Genomic DNA, 23247 nt, shown 5'->3' on the forward strand with positions numbered 1-23247 from the left:
TTGTCTACTGCCCTGGCCTGGATAGACCAGGCTAGCCTGATCTCATCAGATTTTGGAAGCTAAGTAGGGTCAACTCTAGCTGGTATCTGAAAGGGTGACCTCCAAAGAATACCAGGGGTGTGATGCAAAACAGGAAATGGCAAACTATCTCTGAGTGGTCTTTTGCCTTAAAAACAAGTCTAGCTGGCCACCTAGTAGTGCATAATGCTAAAAGAGCTAGAACTCCTTGTTGCCGGACAATCTTAGAATCACCTGGGTATGCTAGACCCACTGCCATACGATAATTATTATTATTACCTTGTCTACTTGCCTGTAGAGAGAGAGAAATTAATCAGCAAGCAATGAATAATTGGACTATTTTTTATGAATAGATAAGAAAGGGTTAAACTTTGGATATGCTTGTTAATAAAGCCATTGTCGTTTTATGTGAACATATATAGGGGTTAAAAGGGAAATTTAAGAGCTATGTATTAGTTGTATAATATTCTCTCTTTTTTGTGCAAACCGCCTTCTTCATCTTTATTTGTTTTAATATTATATTTTCTTGTGAAACAAATAAAAATTCATAGCATAAAAAGAGGGGGGGGGGAAATCTCCTCAGCATCAAAACTGAGGCGAGGAGAAACACAAAGAACAGTAGTGATCTTCTCTCCACAGCTGCAAAAAGGGAACTGAGGGAGTAGCGCCCCTCCTCCCAGTCAGGTGATCTTTTTGGCGGGAAACCGCCTGAGGGAGGAGAGGCACTCCTAGTCTATCAGAAAGCTTGGGAAACTTGTCCACAGCAGGCCTGCCCTCAGGCAGTCCCCATATGTGTCTGCACAGAAGACCACTCGATGAACAATGGTTACAAGTAAGTGCAACCCCATATTACCTTTGTCTACCTGCCTGTCCATCTGATTGGACAGCTGCTTTGCTGCGTTAGACTGGTTGTTATGACCGCCCGCGCTGTTCTTCCTTCTCTTTTTTGAATTAAGGACAGTAGCTAAAGAATTCATCATAGTTTCGATTATGGCCAATCTCAGGGCTAAGGAAACATTGCTCCAGAAGGTTATTTTGAGGGTCAACAGAGGCAGCCCAGGCCAAATATCTTGGTGCAAAAATGTAAGAGAGTTTTTATTTCCCGGAGCCAGACACACCATTGCCTCTTGCTGGAAAGACACAGCGAAACTCACACTTGAAGCATGGTATGATAGAATTTGGGAAACATTCATGATGTCTCGAATTACTCAGAATGTTTTTTTTAAAGGAAATTCTCTGTTAACTAGAACTAATCATATGCATAACTACTGGGACCCAATTATTGTTTAAGTCCAACAATGTTATACCAAATCAATCTGACTATAACATATGGATTTTTACATAAATGTGTCTATTCCTTATCAGTATTGACTGGGTATTTTCATCACTGGTACTAGACTAAAGAATAATTAGGTTTTCATAAATTTCTTTAGAAAACCTAAATTGTAAAATATTGACGTTACCAATATATTATAGTGCAACTTAATCCAACCACCAAAGCAGCCATTTTCTCCAGCGGAATCGTTCTCTGCCACCTGGAAATCAGTTCTAATTCTGGGAGGTCTCCAGGTCCCACCTGGGGGTTGGCAACCCTACTGAGCCTGTCCCCTGGGGAGGGGTCTTGAGGGCAGGACTGGGCTGCAGTAGCAACAAGTATTGGCTCCCACCTTCCCTCTCGAGAAGCTGGACTCTTCCCTCAGCCTGCACTACTTCCTGCCCAAGGAAGAGAATGCGCACTAGGTGCACATGGGACATCACCTCACAGAGAGGAAAAGGGCCTCAGTGAACTGACCCCCACCACTACATCTGGAGACCCTACTAAGCCCTTCAAACCACAGCGCAACAGAGGGAGAAGTGGTCCACAAACCTTGCCCCCCTACAGCTGCCTGCAGGACGCCACAGAATGTGGTAATGCCAACGAGCATAAATGGCTTTAAAAGAGGATTTGACAAATTTGTGGAAGAGAGATCCATCGGTGGCTACTAGCCAGTCTGCTGTAGAGGTTAAGAGCGCCGGACTCTAATCTGGGGAACTGGGTTTGATTCCCCCCTCCTCCACATGCAGCCAGCTGGGCTCTCTCAGCCCCATCTACCCCACAGGGTGTCTGTTGTGGAGAGAGGAAGGGAAAGGAAATGGTAAGCCGCTCTGAAAGTCTGATCAAAGGATGGAGTATAAATCCTGTCTCTTCTTTCTTCTTGCCATGATGACCTCAGAAAACCTCTGAATACCAGTACCAGACAGTAAGGTAATGTTGGGGGGGGGGGCTGGGTCTCTATGCCCCATTTTTGGCCCTCTAGTTTGGCTGATGTATGAGACAGGATTCTGGAGAGGATGGACCTCACCCGTTATATTTCTACTAGGCAGTTGTGAAAAGCACAAGAGGTAGACTTTTTGCGGAGAGGGAGATACCATTTGTACAGGCACTGAAGGAAAAAGAGGCCTATGTATGCTAATCTACACCCTGTCCTGGATAACCCAGGCTAGCCCAATCTCGTGAGATATCAGAATCTAAGCAGGGTTGACCCTGGCTAGTATTGGGGTGGGAGACCTCCAAGGAATATGGAGGCAGACAAGGGCAAACCACCTCTGAATATCTCTCGCCTTGAAAATCCTACAGATTCTTTATTCAGTGAGCTACATAAAGCCAGCAGCTTTGGTTTATGTTCCTTTTCTGAACAATGTTTCCCCTCTCCAGAAAGGAGGTTTCCCCTCCCACTATCACGACTTTGGAAAAGCTTTACCATTTTGATGCTATGACAGGAAACTTCCATTTTGTTCCAAATTCTTATCCCTTATAATAAGCCCATCTCCCCCATCTTTTATAGGGCTTTAAAAAACACACACCATCAATTGCAATTTTTGCTGTCGTTTTTATTTTTAAAAAAACAAATGTTTTTCTTCTCAACAGTGACAGAAAATGAGGTAACGTATGTTTGACACGAAAAACCTCTTACAGAGGGGACAGGGAGAGTCCAAAAGTGGACAGCCAACGGAACAAGGATATCGAAAAACATCTCACACTCGCGCGCCTCCCAAGCCCTCCCCATATGCCCGCCCTTTTCCCTCCATTTCCCCCCAAAACCAACTTAATTGTTTTCTCTTAAAAAAAGGTCTATGTGGTGTTCTTTTATCCTTATCTACATTATTGCGCAAAAGATCAAGGACAGTTTGGACCTAAGGCAAAAAGGAGAAATTGCGGCTAATATCTAAAACCTGTGCAATACCTAGTATCTAAAAAAATTCTAGTCTTGGCTGCCACCCCAACCCCTCCCCCCCTACACACACAAGATGGCGGGGCAATGCCAAGAGAGAAGAGATGGAGCCGGTTGCGTCCTCTCCAGAAGACTCGGGGGGACTGGCAAGACATACAGATCGATAAGCAGGGTACGGACAATGAGCGGTGGATCTATTGGGTCGCGCCAAAGAAGGTTATGGTATTTGTTGCTCCTCCCCTCAAATGGAGAGCTTGCCTGAAGGGCAGTAAAGAAGGCAGTTAGGTGGCATTCCTCACACTCCCCACCCCCCACACCTCATTAGAGTCCTGCCGGAAGATGATTTAACAATGGTTAGATTACATGTGGCCACATCGGGCTGCCCTGTATCTGGAGCTTACAGACGACTCTGGTTGATGAATTCGGCATTGTTGGCATCGATTGTGTGGAAAAACACATCCTTGCTTTGAACACAGAAGCACACACAATAATCTGGTAAAAACCACCTGCCGGGTGGTGCCCTCCTCCTGAAGTTGGGAAGGGCAAGAGGAAGGATGGATAATGGGCACCCATTTTGTGTCTAGGGTTTCTGTTTTTGTTTGGCTGTTGTAAACTGCTGTTGCTTCAGAAAATAGCATTGTAGCCCTTTGAGCAGAAAGTATGGAACTCTCGAGAGGAAATAGGTAAATCCCCTCCCCAACCTCCTACCTGGGGTGCCCAGGGTCTGTTTGGTGAAGAGGTGGAGGTATAGCTTGAGAGATATCGAAGACTGAATTGGGTTTCTCTGTCCAGTTCTATTCTCTCCTGGTTCAAGAAGAGAAGGCTAGAAGCAGATGTGAGATGGGGCATGGTACAGCCAACATTGCCTCACAGAGAGCTGCCTCAGCGGTCAACACTTGTTTAGAGTTCCCTCTGAGGAAACAGCCTCCAAGCGGCACCTGCCAATGATTCAAACCCCTCACAAACACAGGTCAGTGTGGATTATGTCAAAGGCAGAGGTCCGTATTGGTCTAAGCCCTTGATAAAAGGAGGGCATCTAATTGGTAGGACACCCCCTTGTGAATGGGGGGGGGGAGCCCCTCACTCCAAATCTCCTAAACTCTGGTTGAATTACAAGCTGACCTCAGAGCATACTCTGTTCCTTGCCTCAGGGACAGAACACACAATCATTGGGCACATGGCCGGACTTATTATTTTTTTATCCAAACTGACATTTCCCCCCCCTCAGTGGTGTACTCACGGTGAATGTGTTATCAGGAAATTCCACCGTGGGTAACAACCGTCCTCTCAGAGGCCTCAAGAAGTGTGCACTTCAGCCACATTAGATAGTTCGTAGTTTTAAAAAAATTGTTTTAAAAATTCTGAACCAACCTCTCCCTTTCCCCCCTCCCTTAAGAAACACAGCCGTAGGTATACCATAATCCCAGGCTGATTAAAAAGTCAGCCCAGATAAAAGGGTTGTATGAAATGAGCCCTTGATGTCATACAGAAGGGTGTCCGTTAGCCAGAGGGATACTGCCATGTGAGTCTTCCTTCACCCTCCTAAGCTGCTTCAGTGGAGGACTACACTTTTCCAGCATCCTACTTTGTCCAAGTGTGTGGCTCGGATTCATCTGAGGAGTTCCACTGGGGCATGGGAATAAGCCTTTATCCCCACTGAGTGGACTGTCCCATACTCACACCTTGTTAGGTGTCAACAATGGTCCCAGTCCAAATGGCTTCGCCTTGGACCTCTCTGTGGTAGGCCTGAGTGCCCTATTGTTAGGCCCTTGGGAGAAAAAAAGGAAATCTCTCTTTCCTGAGGGGGCGATGGCAACACGGCAAACAACCACAGTTGACTCGACAACCACCACATAAACACACATACACACACGCACATGACACGGGAGACACTTGCTACATCAGTGGCACCAATTGCTTCCCTGGCAGAACTACAATATCCCAGTGTTCCTCAGACTGTCCTGACTCTATACCTCAGTCACACTGGGGCAGGGCTAGTCAGAAAAGATACAGCCATGGGTTCAGTTCAGGCCTAGCACCACAGCTGAGCTAGTTGGGCTTTCTTAACCCTCTGTTGCCTCAGAAACTTCCTCAAAGTTAGGACGAGCCCCATATAGGGGTGAATGCCTGTTTCAGAAACAGGCCTCCCAGACTCCACTGCAAGGCCTCCCCCGGCATGCTGAGGTCACTGGCCTCTTGTCTGGGGGGGGAGTTCCTTTCAGTTATCCGCAGACTATGAACAACAAGATGCCATGGTCTTTGTGCATCCAAAAGCTCCCCAAGCCCAGAGAGATAAACAAGGTCAGGCCAAGTGAGAAGGCACCTTAAGACTCCAACAACTGCTGAGTCTGTGTGCTGAGAAAACTCTCTTTGCCCAATGCCTGCCCCTGTTTATCCTACCAGGTCAACCAGCCCTGCGAAGGAACTCCCTACCAAGCCATTAGGGTTGCTTTGCCCACACGAACATCCTTTCCCTCCCTCCCCCTGCCACCCATCTCATCACTATCAATTATTATTACATCTTGGTGACAATCCCCCTGCCCTTCTGAACAGAAGCTACCCCTAACTAACAAAAAAAGAGAGAGTCCAACTCGCTGGTTTCAGAAATGGTGGAATGAGTTCACCAAACGTTCGCCATTGTCACGACAAGCTGTGTTCTCGCCAGCTGCCAACCAATCAGGTCCCTTAACTCAGCCCCTTGGCTCTCTGTCTCCATAAGAGGGACGGCCTTTTCCTATAACGGCCTTATCCCGCCGACAGATACATTTTGCATCTTTTTAGGTTATTGAGTAAAATGAGAATTTTCTTTTCCTTGTTTTGTTTTTGCTTTGAAAGACATGGATTCTGGTCCCTTCCCCGCTGTGAATAAAAGGATTGCTGCACGTTATCCTGTCCCAAAACAGGGGAGGGCATTGTAGTGCTGACATCTCCATTCCAGGCTATGAGGCCCTAATTGGCCTGCCACTCCCTCGTCAGACACAAATCTCGATGGCTGTGGCCAGCACCATTTGGCCCTTGCTTTTGTCCTGACGCCCATCAGTTCTATTACCTCCCCCTGGGGAAGGGAGGCCAGACTCTGAGCCAGATAGCCGGGAGACGCTGCCTTCAGTCAGGATGGTCCTCTTGAGCGGTGTCGGGGTGCAGGTGCTGGGCGTCTCGTGGCGGTGCGGGCCAGTAGAGAGCTTGTCTCCGGTGTGCTTGCGAGAGCGGTACGAAGGGCGGCGGCGCACCTCTGACATCAGATCATACTTGATGAAGAAGAAGACCTCCTTCACGGGGCAACGTTTCTCGGGGTCAAGGGCTAACAGACGCTGGAACATGCGCAGCGCATTGTCCGTGAAGCGGCGCCACTGAGAGGGCAAGCCCGCCAGGCGCCCCTTTTGCCACCTCACAAACTCCTCAAAGAACGTGTCCGAAGCCGAGGCCGCTTCCCAGGGGAAGTTGCCCGTCAGCACACAGAAGATGAGCACCCCGAAAGCCCACACATCAATACTGGTGTCTACCGTGAAGCCCTCAGCCCGGCCTGCTTGGCACACCTCAGGCGCCGTGTACGGGATGGTCCCACTGATGCGCTTCACGCGGCACCCCACTTTACGTGTCATGCCGAAGTCAGCCAGTTTGACACGCCGGCAGTCGTGGTCAAAGAGAAGCACATTTTCCGGCTTGATGTCCCTGTGTACCAAGTTTTTGCTGTGCATGTAATCTAGCGCCAGGCCCAGCTGTTGTACACAACGCTTCACCATGTCTTCAGGAAGCCCAACCTGCAGATACAAATAGATATCATGAGTCTGGGATCAGCAACCACGTGGCCTGCTCATAAAAACCTTCATCAGAGACCCTTCTCTGGATGACCCACTGACCAGGTGGATGACCACCAGAGGCAGGCAGGGCCTTTTTGAGAGAGGTGCCCAGACTTTAGAACTCCTCCCCCACACAATCATGCCAAGCAGTAGGCAAAGGCATTTTTTAAATCCTTCCATGTTTTTTAGATCCCCCTGTCATGGAACATTATCATCACATTATTACCATATAACAGTATTGTCACATTGCCCTGTTTTTGTTATGTTCCTTTTAACAGACTTCAATTGGCTTTTGATGAGTAATGTTAGGATTTTTAAGCCCTTTAAGTTTCTATACACGTTTTAATGTTTTTTTGTTGCATGGGGGGGGTTGCTGCTCTTGTTATCCTCAAACTCTCCTGTTTTACTGTTTCGCTGCCTTGCAGGTATTTATAGGGGACGAGAGGCATAAATACTTTAAATAAACAAAGGACGCGGCCCAGTCTGGCTAACTCTGAATATGCTAAACGGCTAATAATGTTGCGTGAGAAGATCCTTGAGATGTCCTTTTTAACCGTGGTATTTTTCCTTTCCTGTACATTTTTTTTAATGTCCGGATGTTGCCTATCCAGAAAAGTATGGGCTTCTAAAACTGAGAAAATAAGAAACGCTGGAGCAAAATGCAAGCAACAAGGCTGTTGAGGTAGTGTCATTATTTACACCTTTGTACATAAAACTGTTTCCAGGTATGGATCCAGACCAGCTGTTGGCCCTTCTAGTATTATATCAATGGCCAGATGTCCTAAGATGGGAAGAGTCTGACAGGTTACTTTCAAGACCGAGTCAACAGTTCCTTTGAAACCCGTACTGGCTAGGATCACCAGACTACGGAGATCAGTTCCTCTAGATAAAATGGGTGTTTTGAAGGGTGGCTTTTATGGCAGGGGTATCACACTTGTTTTTTATGAGAGCCAGATCTGACATAAATGAGACCTTCTCAGTCCGGGCCATCTGTGTCATAAAATATAGCAGGTAGCAGATATATTAAACTTTGTAAAGGACACAGACAAACACAATTAAAGATTCTTAAAGCATTAGCACTCTTGCAATATTTTGTTTATTTAACAGTTTCCGATAGCTGACACCATTTGCTCTGAATTATTGCATCAAAATCTGCAGACAATATTTGTGCTGTAGCAAGCTTGAGTAGGGTGTTCAAGTGTTGTTCAGGTGTGTTATCTGTAAGTTGCAAACCTACTTTTGATTTACTGACATTCATTACAGAAATCTCATGGTCAATGTGCCTAAGACCCAGGGGAAAACATGAAATTGTTGAGCATTGCAAGCGCTTGTACATAAGTTGCTTCATGTGCTGGTCAGCCAATGGAGAAAATTGAGGCTTTGCTCTGTAGCCTGACTGAACAAGCCTGGCAAAGCAAGCTGTGATGCAGAAGGAAGCAAGACAGAGAGAAGGAAGCAGGCAACAGTGAGTTGCTCACGGGCCTGATAGGAGCCCTCTGAGTGCCTGATCTGGCCCATAGGCCACATGTTTGACACCCCTGCTTTATGGCATTATAACTTGCTGAGGTCCCTTTCCAAACTCCACCCCCCAAGGCTCCACCCACCCAATCTCCAGAAGGGCTTAAGTAGCCAAAATGGCAGCCTGGTTACCTGTGGCGGAATGATATCAAAAAGGTCTCCACCAGGTGCATATTCCTGAGCGAAGACATAGCAGTCCTCGGTTTCAAAGACCACATCGAAGACCTTGATGATGAAGGGGCTGGACGAAAGTGTATTGGTGATGCTGAACTCCCTCAGGAAGTTCTTCAGCTTGGTCTTGTTCTTGTTGACAAACTTCAGCGCCATTTTGGTGCCTGCATTTGGGGAACAGAAGGAATGAATGCTGGGAAAATCACCTCAGAGACTTGAGGAGGAGAATAAGAACCTAGAGAAATTAACTCTGAAGGAATGTTCCTGCAACCTGAAAAGGGTTGAAACTTCTCATTGGGCTCTCTTTCGATTTTGGTGACCAAACCCATCCAGTAGTGGTCAGTTGAAAAAGGTATTGTTGGACCAACATCAAGTCAGGAAATAGAAGCTACTGTTGGGACTTCACACATAGACAATGTGTGATTAACCTGTGGAACTCAGCATGTAGCAATAGCTACTAGTTTAGTCACCTTTAAAAGCTGAGAAAAATTTGCGGAAGAGAGTTTTTGCAACAGCTGTGAGAGCTAAACAGGACTTCCATGTTCAGAAGCAGTAACACACTGAACAATAGTTAACTGGCAGGCAGTGTTTGAAAGAGCTCTGGTCTCTCTGCCCTCCTTGTGCATCTGTGGGGGAACCTGGCTGGGCCACACTGACACAGGATGCTAGACTAGGTAGACCACTGGTCGGATCCAGCGACACTCTTCTTATGTACATTTTCCAGCACTGGGTGGAATTACCACTATGCTGGAAAACATGACATCCCCAGGGCTTATTTCATGAACCTTGGGGGTGCTGAGGGCCCCCATGGGGATGTTTCTGTGCTCTGGTTGCCAGGTCCAGCTCAGAAAATACCTGGGGACTGTGGGGATGGAGCCAAGAGACTTTGGGGATGGTGCCTAGCAAGGACATGACATCACTTTTGGGATGTCATGTCCTGTGGAGCCAAGAGACTTTGGCGGTGGTGCCTAGCAAGGATATTACATCACTTTTGTGATGCCATGTCCTGTGATGTCACTTTCAGGTCAAAGATCAAGTGATATCACTTCCCAAGCTCCACTCCTTCCAAAAATATCACTTCCAGTGCACTGCACCAAAACCCTACCCCCTTTTTGTGATATCACTTACAGGACACTCCCACAAACCTGCCTCTTCCTCTGAAGTCACTTCCTTCTTTCAAGATTCAAACTTAAATACATTGTCCTATATCACTTTCCACTAGGGTTGTCATATGCAGGTTGTGAAATTCCTGGACATTTGGGGGTGGAGCCTGGGGAGGACAAGGATTTCTTTGGGGTACAACACCACAGAGCACACCCTCCAAAGCATCCATTTTCTCCAGGGGAACGGATCTCTAGTTTGGAGAAGAGCTTTAATTCCAGGAGATCCCCAGGCCCCAACTAGAGACTGGTAATCTGGGCTGCCTACAGAGTAGCAGGAACTTAAATGATCCTCCTGCTTCAAAACCACCAGAAAGGGGCACCACTGAGCTCACCTGTGCTCTTGTGGGAGACAAGGTCCACCTTGCCATAGGTCCCCTTTCCCAGCTCGCGAATGAGGTCATAGTGCTTGTTGATGTCTGTGCCCGAGAGCGTGCGGATGGCCAGCGACTGCATGTCCTCCGTGATGAGGGGCACCCCACAGCAGGCCAGCTTCCGTGACGGCTCCTGTTCAATGGAGCCCGCACTCATTGTCACTCTGGAAGAGAGAAAGACAGGTTGTTAGGCATCCACTGGTTGCAATAATCCACCTCCAGGACACGCCTGAGCAGAGCTAGAAGCAAAGTCAAATCAGGAAGGCAGTCAGTGTTTCAGATTTCAGAATCCAAGGTCAGAAACGTCAGAGTTCATAAATTTCAGCTTAACACAAGGTGGAATTGTATAAACTTAGAGCCAGCCTGGAGAAATGGCTGTTTTTTTGCACACAGAAAACTCAGGATCATACAGCCCATTTTCAAGGGTCTCATTGCATTTCTACAGTAAGATTGCTTGTTCTTGCAGCCTCAATTTGCCTTGGGTTCATGCAGGCAAGGGAAATGGGGATTTCACCCTTCAGGCACTCACTTTTGTCACCTGAAACTAGGGTTTGGGGAGCAGGGGGATTTTGAGGGGCATTCTGGGAGTGGGCGGGGACACGATGACTTCACCCAAAAGTGACGTCATCGCATTGAGGCTGGGATTTGCCTTGCAAGCCAGCTGGCTGGTGGCAGATCAAAGCCCCCCAATGCAGAGAAAACCCCACAGGCACCAGGGTGTTGGAAATCCTACTTGAAACTGGGCTTCTAGCTTTGTTATTAGAATTTTAGCAAGCAGTGGTGGTGAGCTGTCTTTTTAAAGAAACGTTCAGATGGGCTAAATCAAAGTACAACCAGTATTCTTAAAGCACATTGCTTTATGTTTTTTTTCTTTCAGTGAAATCAAGCATATATTCATGAGGCCTTCAATCTAGTTCAGGGGTGGCCAACAGTAGCTCTCCAGATGTTTTTTTGCCTGCAACTCCCATCAGCCCCAGCCATTGGCCATGCTGGCTGGGGCTGATGGGAGTTGTAGACAAAAAACATCTGGAGAGCTACCGTTGGCCACCCCTGATCTAGTTGAAACTGTTCTGCCCCCCACCTTCTACTCATATCTGCAATGAAATCTAAAATCTGAAATCACACACACACACGCACCCCGAGCCAGCTGGCTTCAGTAAGCGTCAAATATTTGTGCAAAAGAAGTCTTGCAGAGCAGAAAATGGGGAGTGGGGTGGGATACAGTATTGCAGGCAGTGAGCAACAAATGCAAACGCCATTGGGGGGGGCAGTTTAAAGGAAAACCATCATTAACCGTTCCCCTTGCAGCACAGAGCGCAGAAAGCTCATCTATCTCTCTGCTCCGGATCCGTCACTCTAGGCTGCTGCACCTGCATGAGTTTTCTATGATGTCACCCCTTTAAAAAATAGCACTGGGTCTGGCCACCACTCCTGCCGGTTTTGCTGCTGCATCAAGTCTTCCCTCCACAAAAAGAAACACACACGATCGGGCCAAGCTTAGTGACAGACCCGAAAGGAGCCACAGACTGAGCTGGTGCTCGTCCCACGCTGCCTCCTCCGGGTTGGGAGTGGAACTGCAACATTCAATATGGCTTCAGTTCCCAGTCTGTTTCCTAAAAACGGAGAACCCGTTTGGTGTGGTAATTAAGAGCAGTGGACTCTATTCTGGAGAACTGAGTTTGATTCCTCACTCCTCCACACAAAGCTAGCTGGGTGATCTTGGGCCAGTCACTGTCCATTCAGAGCTCTCTCAGCCCCTAAAAACAAGTCTAGCTCAACACCAACATAACATTAAGAGCTGGAACATGTGGCTGCCAGACAATCTTAGGGTCTCCAGGCTATTCTACTACGATAATTACAACTATCACTCCTAAAAATATATGCCTTCTGTTTTGTGTGCTTTTTCAAAGTATTCAATGGCAATTTTATCTGCCTCTTGAAGGCTATTTTTCTCCCACCTTTCGTATAATGAGCAGCAGGGCAAGCTCTTCCATTCCCATTTTTATCCTTATAACAAACTTGTACGGTAGGAGAGGGTGCGAGGGGAAGCAACTGACCCAGGATCCAACCAGCTTCATGGCAGGACAAGTGGCCTCCCCAATCCTGCTGCACCACGCTAACTACTGCTGTCCCTCATCAATTTGTCCTTGCTTTACATTTGTTCAGCTCAGCCCAGAGAACATTACAACAGCCTCCGGTAATATAGGTCAGTATTATTATCTCCGTGTAACACAGCAGGAAATTGGGGAAATACAGAATTGCTATGGCTACTTTGTGTGAGTGAAACAAACACCCTTCTCGGTCCCTTAACCCGTTCTGCCTACCAGACCAGCGAGCCCCGCAGCATTCGTGAGTCTTGCCTTTTCTCCTTCTGCTCCAATTGCCATGTTTAACCGCTTCTCATTGACTAAAAGATTATCCGCCCCCTCCTTACTGGCTCCAAATCTGCAGCAGGTATTTATAGGCTGTCACTCTCGTCCTTCCCCCACCTCGGCTGTGGCTTCTTCTCTCCTTACAAGGCTACGTGTTCTCCCAAATTTTGCTTTTCCCTTACCTGTTACACAGTCCTAAATTGTGTACCCCAGGACACTGTCCTTGGGCTTTTTAATCTACAAGACCCCAATCCATCATAGAAGTTACCAGTAGCCATATCTCAATCCAAAGCAAAACCCCAGCCATTTACTAAGCAACCAAAATGACACCAAACTATGCAAGCTTCTGAGTACTCCAGAACTCTTCATTGGGATGGGTGTTAGAAGAAGAAGAAATTGGATTTATACCTTGCCCTTCACTCTGAATCTCAGAGTCTCAGAGCAGCTTACAAACTCCTTTACCTTCCTCCCCCACAAAAAACACCCTGTGAGGTAGGTGGGGCTGAGAGAGATCTCTCCTAGAAGCTGCCCTTTCAAGGACAAACCCCTACAAGAGCTATGGCTGACCCAAGGCCATTCCAGCAGCTGCATGTGAAGAAGTGGAGAATCAAACCCGGTTCTTCCAGGTAAGAGTTTGTGCACTTCACTACTACACCAGACTGGCTCTCTAAAAGGGGAAGGGGATATTTCAGGCCATGACCTTAAGGACCCTTGTCTGTGTGCCTGCCAGAGAGACTTGACAAACATTATCTCCTTGAATGGGATGTCTCTCTCTTTGTCTTAACCTGAGAGCTGCCCTCTGACCCCTCCTCTCTCTCTGCCTGCCCTTTGTTCTCCTGCACACTGCACATGGCTCTTTATGGAGTCAAACGTCTCCGCAGATCTCTCCTGTAGAAACAATGTCTTCATGCTTCCACACACATGATGCCAGATTATCTGGACACTTGTGATGGAGAAAGTATTCTTTAGATTAGGCTTCTCTCTCTCCTTTTGACCGCAACCCGAGTGTGAACCGAATCTCTTTGAATAAATGCAAGTTTTACTTCTGCAATATACTTCTTAGGAGATTTATTTTCTGCACACAATATCATGATTCTATGACTGGGCAAACTTTGCTATATTAATCAAACATTGCAATCCCTTTGGCTGAGAGCAGAGAGGAAATGCCATAGTCATTTTTAAAAATATATCAGGGGTTAATCTCAGAGAATTCACACTTGTATTATTAATGCTCAGGGCTTTTTTTGTAGCAGGAACACCTTTGCATATTAGGCCACACACCCCTGATGTAGCCAATCCTCCCGGAGCTTACAGTAGGCTCCGTACTAAGAGCCCTGCAAGCTCTTGGAGGATCGGCTACATAAGGAGGGCCTCATATGCAAAGGAGTTCCTGCTACAAAAAAAGCCCTGATTGAGCTCAGTTGGGAAAACCATCAATGAATGTCAAACTGGATAATATTACTAGAAGGGGGGAGAAGCCCCATAATCTAATTTACCTGGCTGTGATACTTTTCTGGGCTGTCTTTACCTAAGCCAATGAATAGCCGTTTTGTTTCTGTTGTTGTAAAGGAAAGGAGATGGAGAACAGCTTTGTGTGATGTGTAATATACTGTGTTTGTGGGGAGAGTCAAGCAGTTACTTGTGCTGCAAGAATTGGCTGTGTTACAGGTCTCAGTTTTCATCTATGAAATGATGGAGGGGAGGTTGTTTTGGCAACCCTTCCTGGTTTGTGATGGCCCACAGTTCTGCCCCCACCGATTACATCTCTGCCAGCCAATTTTCACATGATCCTTTTAGCACAGCGGTATTCGCTCTTTTCTCTCTTCCTCTCTCTCTCTCTTTGGCAAGACTTTTTCGAAGCAAGTTCGGATGAGGACAGGGGGGCGGTCTAGCACGCGCTACCATTCCCCGGCCGACACGTGCATGCACCTTCCTCTGGGATCGATGCGCCCAGCTGCGCAATTTTAAACCCGTTTGCACAAGACGCCGCTCTTTAAAACAGGGCCTGTAAAACGGAGTTGTTCTCCCAGGCCTATGGTTGAGGCTGCAGTAATCATCTAGATTGGCCTCCCCTCTAGCACTCTTCCTTGTCCATCTGTCCTGCTCCTCTGTATTATTGTAACTCTTAATGCAAAACCTCCCTCTGGTAGGGTTGCCAAGACCGACTCAGGAAATATCCGGGAATGTTGGGGGTAGAGCCAGGAGACTTTGGAGGTGGAGCTAGGGGCAAGTTTGTGACAAGTATGATTCAACTCCAAAGGGAGTTCTGGCCACATTTAAAGGGACCACATTCCTATTAAATGCCTTCTTTGGAAATAATGGTGGATGGGGGCACCTTCTTTGAGGGCTCATAGAATTGGACCCCCTGGTCCAATCTTTTTGAAACTCGGGAGGAGGGCTGAGGAGAGACGCCAGATGCTATGTGGAAAATTTGATGCCTCTATCTCAAAAAGCAGGCCCCCCCCCCGAGCCCCAGATACCCATGGATTGATTCTCCATTATACCCTACGGCAGGGGTGGCCAAACTTGCTTAACATAAGAGCAATATAGAATAAATGTCAGATGCTTGAGGGAGGGAGGGAAGGAAGGAAAGGAAGGAAGATAAAGGATGGAGTGCTGGAAAGAAAGCAACTTTAAATGCATTTTCCAAGCTGCCAGCTGGCTTGGCTTGGAGAAGTGATTTAAAGAGAGAAATGCCTTCTCCAGGCTGGCCAATGGGGCAGTGGGAGCATCAAGAGCCACACGATGTGTGTGAAAGAGCCACATATGGTTCCTGAGCTGTAGTTTGGCCACCCCGGTCTAAACCCTCGCTCCTGTGATGATATGAACAGCACCTTTGTAGGTACCTAGCTTCCAATACTGCAATATTTAGCTGAGAATGTGATAATTCCATCTAATGTACACTGCCAGGATTGCAATTATTTCTGAGTGTATGGTCAGTAGCTATTTCTCTGTTGGGGTTATGTCCTGACTTAATGCCCCTAAAAGCTGGAGAGCGGTACCTGCCCTCCTTTTACTATGTCGCTGCTATCATTTCTTTCCCTTGCCTGTCCTGCCCCCCCCCCCCCCCCGATGAGGGCTGCGATCACACACAATAAATGATGCACTTTCAGTCCACTTGCAATGCACCTTCCAACTGGAGTTTGCCACTTCACACAGTAAAACCCAGTTGGAAAGTGCCTAGAAAGTGGATTGAAAGTGCATTATGTTGTGCGTGCGATCGCTGCCGAGGTACGTTTATTTTTATTAAATAAAAAAAATTCTAAAATAAACAGGGTGCCAATTGTTCAACATATGGCAGTCAGTCTGAGAGAACACAGTCTGAAACTGTCTGCCCTCCCTACTACTAAACTCTAGGGTGAATAATCCCCATTTGAGGGAGCTGCCTCCCTCCCCGATTGGGAGGCAGGTCTTGGTCTCAATGCAATCCTTCTTTCAGGGCCGAATTAACAATTAGGCCAAGTAGGCACTGGCCTATGGGCCCCCATGCCTTTAGGGGCCCCAGGCCGGCTTCCCCTCCTGGTTTCGCCCCTGCTTGCAGCCCTCCCATCCTGCACTCGCAGCCAGCAACTGAGCCGCTCTTTGCCTGACTTGCCTGGTGCAGCTGCTACTGGCGTTGTCACCAAGTTTGCCTCTCTCTGCCTCTCCCCCACAGCTTTGTCAAAGGGGCTTGCAGGCTGCAATGGGGGCTGTGAGGTAGGCGCTCAGACTCTGAGATAATTTGCAAGGGGCCCCCAAGATTTTGACTGCCCAGGGACCTCCACAGGGTTTAATCTGGCACTGTGTTCTTTCTCTCTCGGGAAGACTGGGAAGCTGGCTTTCTCTCGCTCTCCAGCTCAGAAGGGATCAGCACTGCCAATAAGCAATTGGCAGCTCATTAGCAGCTTCTCCAGAAGGCTGCGGGGCAACAGCTGGCTCTCTCTCGGGTACCAAACAGGAGACTCTGCCCATCCTTTGCTCAGTCCAGCCAGCCTCTTGAACACCCCCCTCCCCACACACACACACACAATGGCCAGGCTAGGAACAACCGCCTGTTATTATTAAATCGTGTGCAACAAAACGGCTTTGTCACTGGGGCTAATGTGGAAATCAATGCAATTAGCAGGCAAGGGGTTGGGCAAAGGGGAAAAGGCTTGTTTATGCACACGGAGGGTGCTCAAAGGCACCTCTCCCCACTTAGAGACTCGAAGGGCCAATTAAAGCAAGGAGGAATCGCACTCGGCAGAAGCCTTTCCCTGTGACCAGACCTTTTGCTTAACTGGGGAAGTTCCTGACAGGCCACTGCCTGAAAGGGATCCTGGAAGCCCAGAGCTAGGCTAAGTGGAGCCCCAGCAGTGGCAGGGGGTGCTGGGAGGATGAAGAGGAGGAGGAGATGAGATTTATACCCTGCCCTTCACTAAGAGTCTCACCGGGGCTTACAATCGCCTTCCCTTCCTCTCCCCACAACAGACACCCTGTGAGGGAAGTGGGGCTGAGAGTTCTGAGAGAACCGTGACTGACCCAAGGTCACCGAGCAGGCTGTATGTGGAGGAGGAGTGGGGAAGAAGATGAAGAAAAAGAGGATGAAGACAAAGAAGAAGAAGAAGAACTGGTTTTATACCCCACCCTTCACTCAGAGCGGCTTACAATCTCCTTCCTTTCCTCTCCCCGCAATGGACACCCTGTGAGGTAGGTGGGGCTGAGAGAGCTCTGAGAGACCTGCTCTTGAGAGAACAGCTCTGAGAGAAGTGGGACTGACCCAACACCACCCAGCTGGCTGCATGCGGAGGAGGAGTGGGGAATCAAATCTGCTTCTCCAGATTGGAGTCCACCGCTCTTAACCACTACACCAAGTTTCCGAGGAGACCTGGAACTCTTAGTCATTGCCAATATTCTCCACGACACCTCCGCCACCACTCGGATCGATCAGCTCAGGTCGCTTCTGGGCCCTTTCAGTTTCCCGCTTCTGGGCCCTTTCAGTTTCCCGTCTACAGCTGCAGGTGGGGGAAACATATGTTTGGTTTGGCTAAAAAGAGAAGGGCTGGGTCAGGTAACCAGCCAGCTGCTGGCCAAGTACTGAAAGCCCGGCCCCTCCCAGCAGCTTTGCAGAGCTGGGTGTCAAATCACAACGCTCCACAGCCAAGGTGGTGGAGTCAACGGTAGTCCTGATGCCACTGGAGTTCGGTCTCAGCCACCAGGGTGTTTTTGCATTTCCTTTGCATTGGCTTACAATGCAAGCTACAGGAAGAAAGCAGATTCCTTTGGAACGTGATGTTGGAGAAGAGTTTTACGGATACCACGGGCCGCCGGAAAGACAAAGCCATGGGTTCTAGATCAAATCAAACCTGAACTCCCCCTAGAAACTAAAATGACTAAACTGAGGCTGTCGTATTTGGGTCTCACTATGGCTGGATTCAGATGGCCAATTTGAGCCAACATAGGCACTTCCCTCAGGCGGATTAAAAAGTCAAGGTCAGACAGGCACAGCTGCTGCCCGTTCTGTTCTCACACTCACCCCGTCCTTTAACGTCACTGAGATGGATCAAATAGCTGCCAGTAAGGAAGAGGGCGGTGGCTCAGTGGTAGAGCATCTGCTTGGTAAGCAGAAGGTCCTAGGTTCAATCCCCGGCATCTCCAACTAAAAAGGGTCCAGGTAAATAGGCATGAAAAACCTCAGCTTGAGACGCCGGAGAGCCAGCTGCTGCCAGTCTGAGTAAACAATACTGACTTGATGGACCAAGATTCTGATTCAATATAAGACAGCTTCATATGTTCAAGTGGTCACAAAATCTTCTGACGCACCCCTCTCCCATTTCCTGGTGTCTGACTGGAAGTGCATAAGCAAGGTAGACTGGTAGTATGAATCCACCAATCTGCCCTAGGCGGTCACCAGTATTCTTTGTAAAAATCACTGCCACGGAGCACATGAGCGAATAAGCACATGGCCACTAAAAATGTAAGGAAAAAAGAAACACAAACTGCACTAAAGAAATGGTGTGCAACTACTGTGTGAATGCACCAAAGCGCCTCCCCCCCCCATGCGATATATGGACACCTCTTGCAGGAGTGTGTGAACGGGATTTGTCCGCTCCATTTTGGGGCGGCATGATTTGAGATGCCTCTCATGTGCACGGAGCTGCCCATCTGCAGCCAGCCTATGAGAAGACCAGAGTCACTGGAAAAGACAATAATGCTAGGAAGCCATGGCCCTCCATTTGCAAGACGTTAATTCATAGGGTCGGCATGAGTCAGAAGCGAGCTGACAGCACTCACACTCATACGCACACCAGACAGGGCCAAGAGGGGGGCTGGGTTGCCCAGTCTCAAGGGTGAGCCAAAAGTTTCCATCAGCTCCCTTCAAGGGAACTCTGAATGTTTTTAGTTTGACTGGAGAATTTTTGCAATTCATCCTCCTTCCCACTCAGGCCCATTCCTAAGACCTCAGGTACATTTCGGCTAGGGTGGTTCTGGGGGGTTTTGCCCATGTTCCAGGCATGCTGCCAGTGGGCCTTTTAGCCCATTAGCTGGCCAGATTCTCAGGTTTCTTTCTTTTAATAAAAGCGAATTCTTTAGTCTAGGGAGAGCCAGAGATCTGAAACGAAAGGAAAGGGACAAATCACATACTGAGAAAAAGGCTCACTCCCGCCTTCCATTGTTCTACACAATGAGGAAAGCCACACAACTATGACTGACAAGCTCACTAAAGCTCTTGCCAACTATCCAAAAAGACCACTTCCTGGCATGACCAGTTCCAAAGATGCTTCTTTCGAGCCTCCATTTTTATTTTATTTTCTATGGTAACAGGAGCAGAAACAACCAGCGCTTTCACACAGAATAACACACTTTCAATCCACATATGTTTGCACTTTACAACCCAACCATGCTAGAAGGAGACTTTTAATAACAAAAGCCGGGAATAACAGTCCCCATAAAACCAGCAGAAGGAAAGAAACTGGATTTTTCAGTGTACAATAGCAAAATCTATATGCAAATGGTTGTTGAAAAAAGTGACTGTTGGATGATGGGGTAATTAATGTGTAAATTAGGTTCCTAGGATTTGGGGAAAGGGAATACAACTCCCAAGGTAAACTGGCCCCACAAGTGCTATCTTCCATCCCCAACCCCACCAGGACCCACCCCTCTTGCATCAGGCTCCACCCCTTCAGTCTCCTTCAATTCTGATCCTCAAAAGACCTGGAAAACTGCAGAGGACAAAGAAGTTGTCTGAGAATCATTTGCCCCTTGAACATTTTGCAAGCTCCCCACCATCTTCTGCAAAAAGTCACCCATCCCTGCTTCTTATTGAACAGGGCATATTTTTTTGCCGTCAAGTCCCAGCCGGGTTACAGCAATCCCTCATGGGGATTTCAAGGCAAGAAGCAACCAGTGGTGGTTTGCCATTGCCTACCTCTGTGTAGCAACCCTGGACTTCCTTGGTGGTCTCCCATCCAAGTACTGCCCAGGGTCAACCAGGCTTTGCTTCTGAGATCAGATGAGCTAGGCCAGGGTGGCCAAATTTGCTTAACATAACAGCCACACACAATAAACATCAGATGTTTGAGAGCCACAGGGCATGAACATGGAAGGAAGGGAGGGAGGGAGGAAGGAAGGAAGGAAGGAAGGAAGGAAGGAAGGAAGGAAGGAAGGAAGGAAGGAAGGAAGGAAGGAAGGAAGGAAGGAAGGAAGATGGGGAGGGAGGGAGAAGCATAAATAAAGCAACGTTAAATGCATTTTCCAAGCCACCAGTTGAAGTAATTTAAAGAAGTGATTTACAGAGAGAAATGTCTTCTTTAAGTTGGCCAATGGGGGGGGGCTTTGAGAGCCACACAATATGTGGCTCCTGAGCTGCAGTTTGGTCAACCCTGAGCTAGGCTGTCCCAGTCTATCCAGGTGAGGGCTTGCAAATCTCCAATGGCTTAAACTGCACCCAACTTTGCTCCAGACTGTGTTTTGTAACACTCAGAGATTAGGGTGCCTCTGAGCAAGTTGCGAGTTCACCAGGGAGGAATCCCCCCTCCTGTCCCACACACCATGACTAAATTGTGCAAGGCACAGGCTTTCTGAGAATCCTCCCTAGAAAGCTTCCATGACCCACTGGGCAAAATTCCCGCCAGTCGTGCAGACGTCCAGGTGCATCAGCTGCCTACTGCCAGGTGAAACTCACCCTACCATGTCTGGGACTCGGCACAGCAGCTGCCCCAGCTTTTCAGCCAAGTGTTCTGGGTGCTGCTGCCTCGTGAAATCTCCAACAGCGGCTTCTTCCGGCCAGGCACAAGTTGACGCAGGGAGATCAGGACCCCCTGTGTTTCTAGGTAGGGACACAGCAGCTGCACAACGCCAGGATTAGAATCAGAGTCCCAGCATAGCAAGGAGGGTTTCACCCTTCTCCTGCATGCACTTTTACTGACAGAAGCTGTCTCCCCACTACCCACAGAACATGAACTCGACGGGGATAAAGCAATAGAGAGGAAGGTAGGAAAGAGGGGGGGAGAGAGGTGGAAATAAAGCAACTTTAACTTTCAATGCATTCTCCAAGCCCCTCCTGGCATGTTGGCTTGGCTTGAATAAGTGATTTTAAGAGAGAAATGCCTTCTCCAAGCTGGGCGATGGGGGCTTCAAGAGCCACACAATATGTGTGAAAGAGCCACATGAGGCGCCTGAGCCACAGTTTGGCTACCCTGCCCCAGGTTGGTGGGGCTGAGGCTGAGTTCGAGACAGATGCAAGACTGAAAAATGGGGACCTCTCACTACTGTTGATTAAACCAGCCTTGGAATAAATCAGTAGCAGTTCCTAGGTCGCAAGGTAGCCAAGGAGGGCCGACCCTGGCAAGTCCGTGGATGGGAGACCTCTTTGGAATACCAGGGTTTGGGAGGCAGAGGCAGGCTGCTATCGAGCCACTTCTTTGAACAGCCTCCATGCCCCAGTTGGAGTTGCCAGACGTTGCTATGACTTCCCAGCACATATGCGCACACACACACACACACACACACACAATGAAAAAAGAAATCTTTCGAGGCATTGGGAAGTTAGTCTTCATTCAGAGGAAGGGGATGTTTTGAATTGCAGCCGACAGGCAGGTCTCAGTGTTGGGCTTCTCAAGTTGCAGGTGCCCACAAAATTGTGTTTTCCCAGGTCTCCTTGGGGGGTGGGGGGAGGTTAACTGTTTTGCTTTGGAATCGAGGTGGGCTGCGGTTCCTCAGGAGAACTGTCTCGCTGGGCAATTACATTTTGCAGGTGCCCAAACTGCGGCTTCTCTCTTCCAAATGCAATCGGCGGTCAGGAAAGGGCAATGTCTTCCCATCCCCCTTGAATAATTTGGAAAGAAACCCAGCAGTGTAGATCTTGTCCCTCCTGGCGTGCTGGCGCATAAATTCGGCACTCTCGTCTAGCGAGACGCGACCCTCGCATACGGGCAGCCCCGCGCCTGTCTCTCCCCCTCCCCACCCAGCGCATTGCTTCCTTTGCACATCCCATAAACCATGGCAACGGCACACCTTTTGCCCAGTTGTTACCAGGGTTACCAGTTATCCAGTCCCTCTCTGATGAAGGGACTCCATTGAAAGTCATCTTCTGAAAGGGGGAAGAGAACTGCGTGCATTACAGTCTGTCCTCTCCCTTCTTGCAAATGCACAAGCCCTTTCTCTCCCAGGGAAGACCTGACCCAACCACGGTACACTCGTGGAATTCTAACACCGATGGAATCACCGTCAATCGCTGCGTGTGGCCGGACCCAGCTTCGCAAAGCCACAGCGCAGTTCAGCAACTTCTGCAAAGCACCCGTCTTTCCCTTGGCTTCCATCCAGGCCTCTGGATTGTCTACATTGTTCGATGAGAAATGATCTGGCTCTGTTTACTGCTCAGCTGCTTCATTCTTTAGCCCCTCGACATGTCTCCTGGATCAGCACCACGGGACTTGAAGATTTATCTGAGCTTATTTAATTGCTGCATCATTACAAAAAGAAGTCCCTCCTCGATGTCTACAGAAGTTTTACTTTCATGACCTAAACTTCCATGACCTCGGTGTACGCTCTATCCAAGGCACCAACTTGGGTCGCCAGCCTCCAGGCAGGGCCTGGAGATCACCCAGAATTGCAACCGGTCTCCAACAGAAATCAGGAAGTGACAGCTTAAGGGAGAGGATAGGCTCTAAACAGAGGTGTCCATCTCATTTGTTACAAGCGCCCCATTTGACACTGAATCATAGAATTGGAAGGGACCTCCAGGGTCGTCTAGTCCCACCCTCTGCACTATGCAGGAAACTCCCAAATACTCCCCGCCCCCACATTCATACTTTCTCCCTAAATTCTGCCTCAGTTCACAGGATCCTCATTGCTGTCAGATGGCCCTCTAGCCTCTGTTTGAAAACCTCCAAAGAAAGAGAGCCCCCCCCCACCTCCCGAGGAAGCCTGTTCCACTAAGGAACCGCTCTGTCAGGAAGTTCTTCCAGATGTTTAGCCAAAAACTCTTTTGATTTAATTTAATCCTGCTGGTTCTGGTCTGACGTTCTGGGGCCACAGAAAACACCTCCGCCCCATCCTCTATATAGGGCAGCCCTTTAAGTACTTGAAGATGGCATGCTTGTCAGTCCTGACCTGGATAGCCCAGGCAAGCCCGATCTCATTGGATCTCAGAAGCTAAGCTG

At 48.4% G+C, this 23247-nt stretch overlaps 1 protein-coding gene across 2 annotated transcripts in view; it reads right to left on the reverse strand.

Moving 5' to 3' along the window:
• Positions 1–6045: 6045 nt before the first annotated feature.
• The window catches only part of SBK1 (SH3 domain binding kinase 1), an 80719-nt gene continuing 63517 nt past the window's right edge, over positions 6046–23247 (reverse strand). The window contains exons 2-4 of one of the 2 annotated variants that reach the window (XM_060260900.1): positions 10215–10417; positions 8681–8883; positions 6046–6991 (exon numbers count right to left, since the gene is read on the reverse strand). In XM_060260900.1, coding sequence (XP_060116883.1) covers positions 6203–6991; positions 8681–8883; positions 10215–10417 — 1195 coding nt within the window. In that variant the 3' untranslated portion in view covers positions 6046–6202. The remainder of the gene's footprint in view (positions 6992–8680; positions 8884–10214; positions 10418–23247) is intronic. The other variant, XM_060260901.1, reaches the window with a different exon arrangement.

This window comes from Heteronotia binoei, chromosome 20 (assembly GCF_032191835.1).
Source record: "Heteronotia binoei isolate CCM8104 ecotype False Entrance Well chromosome 20, APGP_CSIRO_Hbin_v1, whole genome shotgun sequence".
NCBI lineage: Eukaryota > Metazoa > Chordata > Lepidosauria > Squamata > Gekkonidae > Heteronotia > Heteronotia binoei.